Consider the following 15128-nt stretch of genomic DNA (forward strand, 5'->3'; position numbering starts at 1 on the left):
AAAATAAAGAAATAGTGGCATCTCTAGAGAAAGAAACTAAAGCTTTCTTCCAAATAAATGATAAGGAGGTTATTGAATTTCAAACGGTTTGGGATACATATAAAGCAGTAATGAGAGGGATATTGATTACACTAAACAATAAAGATAAAGATAAAAGAGTAAAGGAAAAACAATTGTTGGACATTCAGAATGAAATAAAGAAAAAAGAGGGGGAGCTAAGGAAGAGACCTGGGAAAAAGAAAATTATGAGGGAAATACTTCAAACACAAATGAGGCATTTGTTAAATAAAGAATTGGAATGGAATCTGAAAAGATTGCAGCAGAAATCTTTTGAAGGAGCAAATAAACCTGGAAAATATTTGGTTAGGCAAATGAAAAAAAGAGAGAAAACAAAATTATTAACAAAATAGTAGTTGGTGGTAAAGAGATTGTGGATCAAGAAGGAATCAAAAGAGAATTTTTTAAATATTATGCCAAATTGTTTAAAGGCTTTAAGATAAACAAAGAGAAGATGGAAATATATTTGCAAAAAATTAAAATAGCTCCCTTAACAGAAAATATGGAAAAAGTTTTGAATGAACCAATTGAAAAAATAGAAATTGAAGCGGCAATTAATTCAATGAAAATGGGAAAAGCACCTGGTCCAGATGGATATACAGCAAAAAAATTTAAAACCCTAAAAGAAGAGTTAACACCAAAGCTTCAAAAACTGATGAATGTTATACGACTGCAGAGGAAAATACCAAATACATGGAAGGAAGCAGTAATTTCGCTGATTCCAAAAGAGGATAGAGATGTCACGAATGTAAAAAACTACAGACCAATCTCATTGTTAAATAATGACTATAAAATATATACAAGAATCTTAGAATGACGACTTAAACAATACTTGATGAACTTTATTAAAGAGGAACAAGCAGGATTTCTTCCCAATAGACAAATTAGGGACAATTTAAGGACTGTTGTAAATATTGTAGAATTATTATGAAAGACATACAGAACAAGAAGTTGCTTTATTTTTTGTGGACGCAGAGAAAGCTTATTATAATTTAAACTGGGACTTTATGTTTGCAGTGATAGAAAAAATGGAATTGGGGGAAAGCTTTATAAGAATGGTGAAAGCAATATATACTGAACAGTATGCAAAACTTTGCATAAATGCGGATCTTACAGAGGATATGAAAATTAGTAAGGGAACAAGACAAGGTTGCCCTCTTTCTCCATTGTTGTTTATAATGACTCTTGAAGTTTTGTTGATGCAAATTCAAGAAGATAAAGAAATAGAAGGTTTGAAACTAAAAGGCTTTACTTATAAATACAGAGCATTTGCAGATGATGCAATGTTTATAAATGAAAATCCTATACAAGTAACGCCATTATTACTAGGTAAGATACAAGAATATGGAGAAATGGCAGGATTTTACATCAATAAAGAGAAGTTAAAATTTTTATGCAAAAATATGCAAGGGAGTAAACAAAAAGAATTGCAGGAGCTGACGGGATGTGAAGTTACCTCTAAAGTAAAATATCTGGGTGTGGTGATTACAATGAAAAATATTGATTTATATAAAAACAACTATGAAAAGCTATGGCATAAAATTAATGAAGATATGGTAAAATGGAATAAACTTAACTTGTCATTGCTTGGAAGAATAGCTGCAATAAAAATGAATATCTTACCAAGAATCATGTATTTGTTCCAAACTATTCCGATAGTGAAAGACAGTAAACAATTCAATAAATGACAAAGAAAAATTTCAGAGTTTGTATGGGCGGGGAAGAAACCAAGAATTAAAATGAAAATTTTAACAGATGCAAAAGAAAGAGGAGGATTTCAACTACCAGATTTAAAGCTATATCACGAAGCAGTATGTCTAGTATGGATAAAAGAGTGGGTGATGTTGTTGAATAGAAAACTTTTAGTATTGGAAGGTCATGGACATAAATTTGGTTGGCACGCTTATATGTACTATGGGAAGAAAAAGATGGATGGTTATTTCTCTCATCACTACATAAGAAGTAATTTGTTGAATACGTGGATGAAATATAGAAAATATGGAGATGAAAGGAAACCGTTGTGGATAGTGCCAGCAGAAGTAATCAAAATATTGGCGGAGACAGGTGAAGCAAGATGGTTGTCATATAGTCAATTATTAAAAATACGTGGCAAGATAGAGTTGAAAACAGCTGATAACAAATAAAGAGCTTGGTGGAAAATGATATAAAAAATGAAGGAATAAGGAAAGTGCAAACTGAACTAGAAAATGTTCTGCTTGGAGATAATGAAAGGTTGATTTCAAAACTATATAAACTATTACTGAAATGGTCTACTGAAGATGAAGTAGTAAAATCTCAAATGATAAAATGGGCAATTAATGTTAATAAAGAAATACAGATGGAAACATGGGAATACTTGTGGAAGAACTCTATGAAAATTTCGACATGTTATAATATCAAAGAAAACTGTTTTAAGATGATATAAAAAGAGCGAAACAGTTTTGGCAAATGATTCAACAAAAAATCTCTAGAATCTTGGGATATGAACTTAAGAGAACTCCAAAGACTTTCCTATTGGGATTACAAATGGAGAAATTTCCAAAAGAAGACAAGAACTGTAATTTGGTACTTGCTTTCAGCTGCTAGGACATTATATGCACAGTTATGGAAGCAAGATAAGATACCAGAAAAATGGGATTGGATTGTAAAAGTTATGTCATGGAGTGAAATGGATAAACTTACAAGAATCTTGAAAGACTATGATTTAGAGGGATTTAAAAAGGATTGGGATAAATTCAGAAGATATATAGAAAAAGAATGGAAAGTAAAAGGACATTGGGTGATCTTTGAGAATACCACTTAGGTTTTTAGGAGAAGAAAGGAGATGAACTTTAATAACTGGGTGGGACTTTATAAAGTATAAGAAATGTGTTTGTTTATTTCTCTGCAAAATGATATATATATATATATATATTTCCTTTTTTAAATTAAGATTCTTTTAAAGTTAAAGATACCTTTTGATATTAGAATTTTAAGTAATTGGCACCGGCGGAAGTCAGGATTTGGGGGGAGGGGAGGAGGAGAAAGTGTAATGTATGGGGAAGGTAATAAGTGTTTATTAATATTTTATTAGTATTGGATATAATTACCATATATTACCAAATAAAATTGTTTAACCTAAGGAGTGTCTGTGTGAAATTGAATCCCAAACCAAACCGAGCCAAAAGGCCCCAAACCAAACTGGCAAGATCAGTTCTCCTTTCTCCTGGCCACAAAAAAGGAGGGACTGTCCGTTTCACCTCCAAGTGTTTCACTTCCAAGCAGAGGGAAGTGAAACCAACAGGTTTAATGGCTCACAGTCATTTAAGCCTAACAGCTGACAGGCAGACCCACCCCACTGTTAGGTTTCAATGACTGGCAACCATTTCATCAGTCTGTTTCACTTCCCCCCACTGGTTAGGCTGAAGTAATTTCAGTGGCCCATTTTGCTTCTCCTCATTTCCAAGTGAGGGGAAGCAAAACCCACCAGTGAAATGGCTTGTTTCCATTTATACCAGACACTCGTGGACCTGCGCCACTCAGTTGTTAGGTTTAAATGGCCCAAACAGCCAAACCAAACTGGGCAAAACTGGGGGCTTTGAACCAGCCCAAGTTGGTGCTGAATTTTGACTCATGAGTGGGTTCATAGCCCCAGGTAGAACTTGCATCATAGTGGCCAGATCTTCTCTGCCCTAGAAAGGCCCCAACTGTGCAATCAGTTTAAACTGGTAACAGACATTTCTAGCTACAGCTAAACTATAAAAAGTCACACATTAGGAATAAATAAGCAGTTCTCTTAACACAGGGAAGCAAACAAAGATGGATAGATAGACATTTATTCATGGTCGATGACCAGCTCCACAGCTGATGACTAGCTCAAGCAGTGGATTTCCACATGTTTTGGTATTAGGACCAGTGCTGTTTAATTTCTTCATTAAATAACTGGGAATTGGAAGCAAGTAGTAAAGTGCCCAGCTTTGCAGAGGATACCAAACTATTAAGTGTAGTGAAAACCGAGGTAGATTGTGAGGAGCTAGAGATGGATCTCTCTAAACTGGCTGATTGGGCAACAACATGGCTTTGAGATTCCAATGAAGTACAGTCTTCTCATCAATGTACTGCCTTTCATCAATGGTTTGTACCAAAGCAGATAAAGAGGCACATTGCATGGCCAGTAATAGCCTAAAATCAGTATTAAATTACTGAATCTGCAGCTTCATAGCCCATCATGACATTATTTAAGCTCTTCATTCCTTGATCATTTAGCAAGAGTCTCATGTCTACCTGCAGTAGAGGACCTCCTCTGGTATGCTAAATCATCTTTCAGGAGGGTTCTAAGGCTTCCAAGACTCACTGTTTCCTCGACTTCAGGGGGGTGGGGTGGGGAATGGTGAAGGAACTCCAAATGCCCATTATAGCTGTTAGCCAGGAAAAATAGTTACTTTGCCAGATAACTGTGTGGTACCAATTCAGTATCAGAACTGGAATTAATTCTTACAACTGAGGATTAGAGTTTGGAGGGAATACAGTTCTCTTCTTCTTGCCATGGCCAAATCTGAGCATAATGCCTAAAACAACACTCATTGGGTGTACGTATGTATGTCCAGTGTTCCCTCTAAGCTGAGTTAGCATGAGCTAGCTCAGATTTTTAGCCTTCAGCTCACACATTTTTGTCTTAGCTCAGGAAGGATGACCCCAGAGCACAATAATTTATGCAGTAGTGCACAACTTTAATACCAGTAGCTCACAAAGTAAAATTTTTGCTCACAAAACCTTTCAGCTTAAACGGAACATTGGTTATGTCACCAGACACTTTGGATAAACTAGCAGCAAAGTGGCTGGATCAAGTACTACCTTTGAATCAAACTCTACCCCTGCTTACAGCTCAGATGTATGGCTAATATACAGCTAGGTTAATAAAGTTTGATTCCAATGGCACCTTTAAGATCAATGAAGTTTTTTTCAAGGTATCTTTTGTGTACAAGTTTATACCTTGAATAAAACTTTGTTGGTCTTAAAGGTGCTACTGGACTCAAACTTTGTTCTGCTACTTCAGACCAACATGGCTACCCACCTGAATCTAAATACAGCTAGGTTGTAAGTCAATGATCTATACAGTAGGGTTAGCAGCCTGCAAGATCTGTCATTGATTTCACTGCTTCTTCTGTATCGCAAAACCAAGATCACTTTTTCCACATGGCAAATTTCAACAGATGGACATGCTCATCTTTATGTAACTTGAGTTACACTGGCATCTCTGCAGTTGCAATGATGCAAAAGTAAATGTAAAACCAATGCTTGGATGTACTCACCTGTCCTTGTCCATTACACAAAAAGAGAAAGGAAAACTTGCCGCAATCTTCTCAAATTCTTCCTGAGAAATGTAACCATCCTGATCATGGTCATAATTTTTGAAGACAGACTGGATAAGGTAAGAGGAAAATTTAAAATAACAACAAACCTAAATATCATTCCAGGATTTTAAAAGTACTTGCTCTGTAACAGATGAGTATAAAAATTAATTCCAAGAGAGTTTTATAATGGATATTTTAAAATTAATATCTTACACGGTATTGCTAATTTACAAGATTATGCTCCAATTAAAGGGAACAGGGCAGGTACATTTGTCCTGAGTTCCTTGGAAGGTGGGATACAATTAAATAAATGATAATTTTAAAAAAATCTTGTAGGAATGCTTCTGAATAAGAAACTTTCACCCCTTTCATTTGCATAGCCAAGAGAATATTAATTGTTCCTTGGACTAGATTCTTGAATGATATACAACCCATATGGCCCTGTTAACAGAGTAAGGGCACTTCTGTGGGCCATACTGGTTATAGTCGCTGCATTTAGCCAACTGCAGCGGTATACATATTGCATGCTTACCACAGCTTTGTCCAATGCAGAGTTCACTCAGAAATTGGAAGTGTTCTCTTGTTGCTTACACAACTTGGCAATGATAACAGAACCCCACACCATACAGAGATTTGATTTTCTCTCCTCCTACTTTCTCACAAATGCCCTTATGCTCAAAAAACCATATTCCCACCCCCACAGCCTCCTACTATCCTTGTGCACAGTAGAACTGAAGCTACATACAGCACTGGGGACATTTTAGAAACACAACCTTGATGCCTTCAGAATGGTATCAAGGTTCTCATATGACTGGGTTCTACGATATGGTGACCACAGAGATTAGCATGCCTCTGGCATGATTCCCACTTCCCACTACAAAGCTTAGCAGCACACAGCCTATGAATTAGGGTCATCAGACAGCGTTCTCCTGCTCTTGCTATATACACACAGTTTTTACTTCATCTCCAGATTCATATTGAGACTGCAACTATATGATAAGACTGAGGTAGAGGAGCAAATGCAACAGGCATACCATTCTCCATTGGACAGGGTTGGATCCCAAAGGGGAAAGCTTCTTCTACAGCAGAATAGTGCCTCTGCTAGCAGGATTTATCTGTGGGTCCCCATAATGTGTAGTTTGGACCACATAAAAATGCAGAAAAATGACATAAAACATATGTGATAAATAATGAAACATACTCACATCTACCATCCTCTGAACATGTTTGCTAATTATCTTTGGATCTGGTTTTGGAGCTATACCAGAAGCCCAGTCTGCTACTACTGGCGGTTTGGAAGGTGTCAAAGGCTAAAATAAGAATTACAAATTTGTATTATTAAAGGAAACAGAATAATGATGCTACAATACCAAACCTGCACCTTTAACAGAGGCTATCAATATTTATTTTAGATTGTTTAAATTAATATATCCTAGCTGTATAGAGTTAACATCATTGGTGTATCATTTTCATGAACAAAGAGAATGCTATACTACAGCTGGTGAGTGCATTGCATTTTTTCTATACTACAATACTCTTATTCAGAAATTATTAGTTATAAGAGCTCTTCCCAGATCTTGGTATACTGCAATTTTATTTTTTTTTTTAGAAAAGGCAAATCTCTAAATATCCTGATGAAAATATATGCATAAAAAACACAGGAGGATGAAGATTATCCTTTAATTTTGAAATCTTTCAATAGGATCCTTACTGCAGTCCGGTGACTCCTTGGCTCTCGAGCATATGAAAGTTCATAGATTTCATCTTCTGTATAATAAAGATCAAGAGACAGCTGCAACCAAAACACAGGAACAATTTACTCTCCAAGACACTGTAACTTGCCTGAAGGGTTGCAGAACATAAGAACATAAGAGAAGCCATGTTGGATCAGGCCAATGGCCCATCCAGTCCAACACTCTGTGTCACACAGTAGCCAAAAAAATTATTTATTTATACACACACACACACACACACACTGTGGCTAATAGCCACTGATGGACCTCTGCTCCATATTTTTATCCAATCCCCTCTTGAAGCTGTAGAAAGTAGTTTTCATTGTACCATGCAAAATCAATCATCAACACTGCTATTATTTATAATAATAATAATAATAATTACAGGCCATAGTGACACAAGCAACAAGAAAACAAGCAAACTTTCAGCAGGGATGAATACTCTAAAGAAGCGATCATTTGGCCTGTAACCACAAAACCAACAAAATCCAGCTTTTTTCCTAGATCCCAATGTCTATTAGCTGGTAGCTCCCAGTCTCAATCTGCTATATAGGAAAATCCCAAAATTATATCCTCAGCTACAAAGACAACATGCTGTGTTCCCAGAATCCATACACAGAAACTAGCTTTTGCAAATGGGCCATTCTCTTTGAATAAAGTACTTAGCATTATATAACTATCATACAATGTAGAAAGTGAAGGCAGCATGGTATAGCCCAGTTTTTGCCAAATCTTGGAAGCTAAGCAGGGTCGGTACTTGAGCTTGTTTGGAGGTTCCAGCAGGAGAGCACAGCTATCATATACCCTTGACTGAAGAACAGCACACTCCTTCTATCTGGGATGGTTGTCCTCTTCCACCAAGCATGCAGCTTCAGAAGGGACATACATTGAGTGGTGAGGGAGGTAGAGAACACCTGCCTAGCCAGCTGGATCAGCTGAATCAACACTGATGATCAATGGAGTGACAAATGTCACAGTCAGATCACTCTCACATCTCAACGTCAGTACTTGGAAGGGAGACCAACAAGAAAGACTCTGCAGAAGAAGGTGATGGCAAACCACCACTGCTTTTGCTTCCCTTGAAAGGCTCTTGCTGGAGTCGCCGTAAGTTGACTGCAACCTGACAGCACTTTACATGCACACAATGTAGCTCCTACAAAGCACTACATCCAAACATAATCTTGTGATCAGCCAATTCTTCTTATGGAGTAACATTAAACTTCCTTATAATTGTTATAGGGACTACTGAGATAAAATAGATGAAAAATTCTGGACACCTTTTAGCCTCAACCTAACATGTAAGACCCATTGGGGGGTTTTTTTTGGGGGGGGTTACTGTATAGCCTTTTCTTCTTTGTCCACTCTTCATTTGTTGTGAGGCTCAAATGGAAGAGGGGATAATGAGACCTTTGGGGTCCCTGTTAGGGATAAAAGCGGGATATCAGTAGCCCAATTAACATGTGCCTCAGAGTTTAGTGTATTTTGTGTAAAAGGATTACAATGAATGAATAGTTGGTTCCCTAGCAATATAGCCAGCTAAGTTCGAAATGCCAGGTATCAGAGTGCTACAAAACTGCAATGTCATATAACCCATAAAGCCTATTGTGCAAACAACCTTCTACAGGTGAAGCTGAGATGTGTCTTGTGGATGAGCTCTATGTCACCCTGCAGTTCTTTCCACTCCAAGATATATGAGTGCATGAAAGACGCATCTGTTTGCCATATGGAATACAAAACAGGCAAGACAAATTAAGGGACTTGTAGCTGGGCTCAGCAACTCTTATTTCAAGCTATGCTGTTCATTTTAGTTTTAAAGTACAATAAGCTATTGATTTTACAGCATTTTTACTCTTGTTTTTTTTTAAAAAAACTGATTAATTTAGCTTCAATAAGGAAATAAAAAATCAAAGAAATTTAAAATCTTATTTCATATCCTAACCAATACAAAAATAATTTATTTTTTACATTGACATTCACAGAATGATGGCAGTTTTCACTTAAGGTGGCTTTACACTTAAATTGCGAAAGATCACAGATCTGTTCATTTCTGATGCGTCAAATTACTTTGCTGAAATGAAGTGGGAGGCAGATGTTTTGAGGATCAAAGTCAAAGAGAAAATAAACCTATGATACGTGGGGAAGGAGGGCAGTTACCTGTCTCAAAGAGACTTCAAGTGTTACTGCTGAATGGTGGAAAGTTATTAATGTATTGTTAAAGCCAAATGTAGCCCCAGATACATACAGAAACAATTTCTGGCTGCATTTGAATGGTGCCATAATGAAGCCCCCAAACACAGAGTGTTGGATTGGATGGACCATTGGTCTGATTCAACATGGCTTCTCTTATGTTCTTATTTATAATCCTTCTTTATCGCTGAGACTCAAGGTGGATTACACAGTATAAATCAATATAATAAACAGGGTGAAACATCAAATAAACATTTAGCTCCAATCCCCATTTAGGAAAGCAAATGAACATGCACTCTTCCCTCTCTGCTTACTGATATTTATTTCTAAGCAGAGACAGACAAGAAACAATAGCTTTCCCACTTAAAATTGTCCTGCCTGGCATATCTGTCCAGCATTTAAGTAATTCCACTTAACTCTAATTATAAATGGGAGAAAGTACAGCCTGTAATCAAAATACACAGACTTACTGTGAGGAGATGAACGAGGTCTTTGTTAGCCTCCAAGAGAGGTGCCATTTCCTGCAGTTGTATCAGTTCATTGACATGATTGTACAAAGAATACAATTTATGCATATTAATTTTTTTGTCTTCCAAGTAATCTGGCATGGCCTCATAAAGGGAGATCAAGTCTTTCAGATGTACTCCAAGGATAGGGATTTTAAAGTTACTACACTCACTGTAAGCACGTCGATAATTATCATAGTTCCTACAGGATGACAGTAGTTCTGTCATTTCATTGAACACCTAAATAAAAACAAAGAGACGATAATGATGAACATAGCAGATTAATTTAACACTTGCAGTTAAAATTAAATGCAATATATTTACAGCACAGTTCTACAGAACAGAATCCTCCGGTGAGATACAGTGTCTACAGATAACTTTTCCTTTTAGAAACAAACTGCAGTTGCAATACTTGCCAGATTATTTTGGATTAAACCAATCAAGCATTCATGCACCAGAGAAAAGTATTACTAACCTTATGGATGTCGTGTGGAACATGAGAACTAGTTTCTTTAAGTCTAGAGATGGAACTGTGGCAGAGACCACCTATCACAGCCATTAATGTATTAAAATTCTGCAGCTGATGAAGTTTCTGCATTGAGAAATGATCAGCGGTCATTATTCAGTTCTTATCTGGTTAAATGTATGTATCTAATTTCTTAACATAACAGGGTGGGAGGATGGCCTCAAGGCAGTAAGAAATATTCCCTTTCGATAGTTCTTTTAGATGCAGTTTTTTAAAATACCTTCACTCAATGTCCATAAATGTATTTTGGCCCATGGCTACCTATTTTACCTTTCCCTTCCAAACAGTTCTAAATTTAAAAAAACAACTTCATATTCTTTTGTTTTGCTCTCTTTCTTTACAGGAAAGTACCAGGCATTTCCTAAATATTAAAGAAATGACTACTATTATTAAGCCAAGAGACAGAGGGGAAGGAAGGAAAGTTCATAATTAGACCGACCTGAGCCACACGAATGAATTTGATGAATACTTCAGATCGAAGCTGTGGTGTTGGTCTATTGAGTACCATTAGTTGTACCCACTGAGATATACCATTACAAAGAGCAACTGAACGTTCCATTGTTGGATTTTCCTTCACACAGCCATTCATAATATAGTTCTGGTAATCTGGTAACTTTGAAAAAAAAGGGGGGGAGGAATTTAAAAGGTCATATAAGAGAGATTTTAAGTTATATACTATTCTTTGTGGAGAAATGCTCTCCACCCTAGAATTCTCCCAACATTTCAGTAATTGGGACTAGGGATGGGCAAGGACCGAAAAAACTGAGGTTCATATGGGTTTATGGTCCATGAGTTTTCATGTGCGGTCTTGACAAAAGAGGAAATGCATGGACTAGGCAGATAGACCATGAACCTACCCAGGTCCGTGCAAAAACTAGATCTGTGGGTCTGGTCCATGCCCATCCCTAATTGGGACTGCATTCTACACATGCTTGAGAAGCGTTCAATGCTGGCAAAAGGAAAACAGCAGGAGGTGAATCATCTGTCTCCCTGGCACAACACTTCAGTACTTGATTATGCAGTTGGACCTGAGTAGAACAAAAAAGGTTGCCATTTAATACCTTAGCTAAAACATCACATCTAAAGAAGAGAGACTGGGAAAGCCAAACAATTAGATTGTTCTCTTCCTCATGAATCAACAAGATCAGGACTGACTCTAAAAAGGGATAGACTTCCAAGGAGAGATTATAAATCATCAGGATATTATATTGTTTTTTAAAATTATTTGCATTATTTATAGTCCATCTTTTTTGAAGGGACTCAAAGCGGATTACACACAGTTAATCAGTACAATTAATAAAACAGAACATTCAATAAACAATGCGCTAGGATTGTAGAAGTCTGGAACTAACCAGTAATCTAAAAGATAGAACTGAAGTGTAACGTAAGTATTAACATGATGCATTAAGCAGTGCAAAACATTAACATAATAGGATCCTACTTACAGTAAGCTATACACAGTGGTATATACCACAGTTTCTTATAATTTATCCAGGTAAGTTTGTAAACCATTTTGTATAGAGAACCCTATTACCTGTACAGAAAGGCCCTCTTGAATAATTCAATTTTGCACAGATGTGGAAAGCCAGGAGAATGGGAGCCTTTCTGACATCCCTGGACAGGCCATTCCATGCGCCAGGTATCACAATGGAAAAAGTAGATGTAAGAGTAGTTTTGAGTTTGCCCATTTGCAGACCGGCACCTGCAGAATGTCCTGCTCAGATGTATGAAGCTGTCAAGGCAGAACATAGAAAGCCAGGCAGTCCCACAGATCAGAGGGACCAAAGCCATGAAGGACTTCATATATGACAGACAATACCTTAAAACTGAGCCCAGTAACAAATGGACAGCCAATGGAGAGTCTGCTGAATGAGAGTAATATGTATACTCCATCTAGATTCCAATAATAGCTGAGCTGTGGCACTCTGCAGCAGCTGGAGTTTCCAAGTTGATTTGGAGGGGAGACCAATGTACCGTGCATTACACTAAGTCTAGTCTCAAATATTAATGTGACATGAATCCAGGCAGCAATCTTATTGGTAGAAAACACTTTTTGCAGCTGCACTGATTATCCAGTAATAAGACTGGATTCAGTATAACCACAAAGCTTTTAACTGAATCAGCTTAGTGAAATCTTAACTAAGCTTGATCTCCGAGATGCCTATTTCCGGGTGTGCATCAAGGAGGGTGATGAGTGGAAAACTGCCTTCAACACACCACTTGGTCAATATGAATATTTGGTCACGCCATTCGGTCTCAAGTGGCCCCTGGGAGTATTCATGAATTTAATCAATGAAGTACTGCACAAGTACCTGTGTAAGGGCATGGTCTGTTATCTGGATGATGTTTTAATATACTCCCAAGACCTACCCTCACACGTCCGCCTGGTGAGGGAGGTGCTGCAGACTCTGTATGAACACAAGTTGTTTGCCAAACTATCCAAGTGTGAATTTCATAAAACAGAACTAGACTTCTTGGGGCACCGCATTTCCACGGGGGGGTGCTGGGGATGGACTCAAGTAAGGTGCAAGCCACGATGGACTGGGAACCCCCTCGAACCTGCAAACAGCTCCAAAGTTTCCTAGGGTTCACAAACTTTTATAGCTGGTTCATCAACAACTTTGCCGAGTCACCCTGCCCCTCACAGAACTGTTAAAAACCAAGGGGAAGGGGCCGCAAGCCTTAAAGGGCAGCTCCGGCCTTCAGTGGACGGGAGAGTGCCAGAAAGCATTTGATGAACTGAAGGCATGGTTTACATCCGAGTCCTGCCTAATACACCTAATATACCCCGATGAGAATAAAAGGTTTGTGGTTCAATGTGATGCGAGCGACGTCGCCCGCACAGCTGTATTACTCCAAGTGGGGCCAGATGGACAGCTGCACCCGTGTGCGTATCTGTCCCAGAAATTCAGTCCCACCGAGCGCAATTGGTCAGTGTGGGACAAAGAAGCCACCACTATAAAACTTGCCCTAGAAAAATGGAGGTACCTTCTAGAGGGAGCGAGGGAGTCATTCAAACTATGGACAGACCATAAAAATCTAGCTGCTCTCATCGCAACGCGCAATCGCAACAACAAGCAAGTGCAGTGGGCAGGGTTATTCTGGCGGTTCAATTTCAAACTAGGTCATATTCCCGGGAAACGAAACTTCCTGGTGGATGCGTTGTCCCACCTCTCCCAACACGACAGCAAGAGGGAGGAGGTAATTGTAATGTAATGTAATGTAAAATTTTATTTATATCCCGCCCTCCCCCGCCGAAGCAGGCTCAGGGCGGCTTACAACATTTAAAATGAACAATACAATAATAAAACATTAAAATCACGTTAAAACCAATCAGTAATTAAAACATTCCTAAACTAACAGTGGCGGTAAGTATTATTAATCTAGCCATAAACATTAGTACAATCATTAGTAAACGCCTGTCTGAAGAGGGCAGTCTTGCAGGCCCTGCGGAACTGGTCTAAGTTCCACAGGGCCCGCACCTCCTCTGGGAGCTGGTTCCAGAGTTGTGGGGCTGCGGCGGAAAAGGCCCGAGTGCGGGTGCTTTGCAGTTTTACTTCTTTTGGCCCAGGGATATTCAGTCTGTTTTTGCCTACTGACCTCAGTGCTCTCTGGGGCTCATATAGGGAGAGACGGTCCCTCAGGTAGGTCGGTCCTTGGCCATATAGGGCTTTAAAGGTTATGACCAGCACTTTGTACTGGATCCGGTATACAATTGGCAGCCAGTGCAGTCCGCGCAGCCCCGGCCGTATATGCTCCCATCTTGGAAGACCAAGTAACAGCCTGGCTGCCGCATTCTGCACTAGCTGCAGCTCCCGGGTCCGGTACAGAGGCAGCCCCATGTAGAGAGAGTTACAGTAGTCCAGTCTTGAGGTGACCGTCGCATGGATCACCATTGCTAGGTCCTGCCGCTCTAGGAAAGGGGCCAACTGCCTCGCCCGCCTCAGATGAAAGAAAGCTGACTTGGCAGTGGCTGTTATCTGGGCCTCCATTGATAATGAAGGCTCCAGTAAAACACCCAGGCTCTTTACCCGTTGCGCCGTCTTCAGTGGCGCCCCGTCAAAGGCCGGGAGAGATATTTCCTTCCCCAGAGTGCCACGACCCACGTGGAGAACCTCTGTCTTCGCTGGATTCAACTTCAGCCCGTTCAGTCTGAGCCACGTTGCAACAGCCTGCAAAGCCCGGTCCAGGTTCCCAGGGGCGGAGGCGGGCCATCCATCCATTAGTAGATAGAGCTGGGTGTCATCTGCATATTGATGGCAACCCAGCCCAAATCTCCGGGCAATCTGGGCGAGGGGGCGCATATAGATGTTAAATAACATCGGGGAGAGAACTGCTCCCTGGGGCACCCCACAGTCTAGTGTGCGCCTCTGGGATCGCTCACCCCCAATCGCCACCCTCTGTCCCCGACCCATGAGGAAGGAGGAAAGCCATTGTAGGGCCAGCCCCTCTACCCCTATGTCGGCGAGGCGGTGAATCAGCAACCGATGGTCGACTGTATCGAATGCAGCCGACAGATCTAATAACATCAGTATTGCCGCACCGCCTCGGTCCAGTTGCCATTGGAGGTCATCCACCAAGGCGACCAGGACCGTCTCCGTCCTGTGGCCCGGCCGGAAGCCAGACTGGCACGGGTCTAAGACAGAAGCGTCATCTAGAAATCTCTGTAGCTGCAACGCCACTGCCCTCTCGATAATTTTACCTAAAAATGGTAAATTAGACACCGGTCGGTAGTTTTCCAATTCGGCTGGGTCTGCTGTAGATTTTTTCAAGAGGGGGCGGACCA

The 15128-nt window shown here is 39.5% G+C and overlaps 1 protein-coding gene across 2 annotated transcripts in view; it reads right to left on the reverse strand.

Moving 5' to 3' along the window:
• Window positions 1-15128, reverse strand: part of RASGRP1 (RAS guanyl releasing protein 1) — a 102745-nt gene that overhangs the window by 34934 nt on the left and 52683 nt on the right. For both annotated transcript variants that reach the window (XM_060261292.1, XM_060261293.1), the window contains 6 exons: window positions 10782-10955; window positions 10292-10408; window positions 9781-10056; window positions 7102-7182; window positions 6596-6700; window positions 5349-5458 (listed from right to left, as the gene is read on the reverse strand). In XM_060261292.1, the coding sequence (XP_060117275.1) occupies window positions 5349-5458; window positions 6596-6700; window positions 7102-7182; window positions 9781-10056; window positions 10292-10408; window positions 10782-10955 (863 nt within the window). The remainder of the gene's footprint in view (window positions 1-5348; window positions 5459-6595; window positions 6701-7101; window positions 7183-9780; window positions 10057-10291; window positions 10409-10781; window positions 10956-15128) is intronic.

This window comes from Heteronotia binoei, chromosome 21, assembly GCF_032191835.1.
Source record: "Heteronotia binoei isolate CCM8104 ecotype False Entrance Well chromosome 21, APGP_CSIRO_Hbin_v1, whole genome shotgun sequence".
Classification (NCBI taxonomy): Eukaryota; Metazoa; Chordata; class Lepidosauria; order Squamata; family Gekkonidae; genus Heteronotia; species Heteronotia binoei.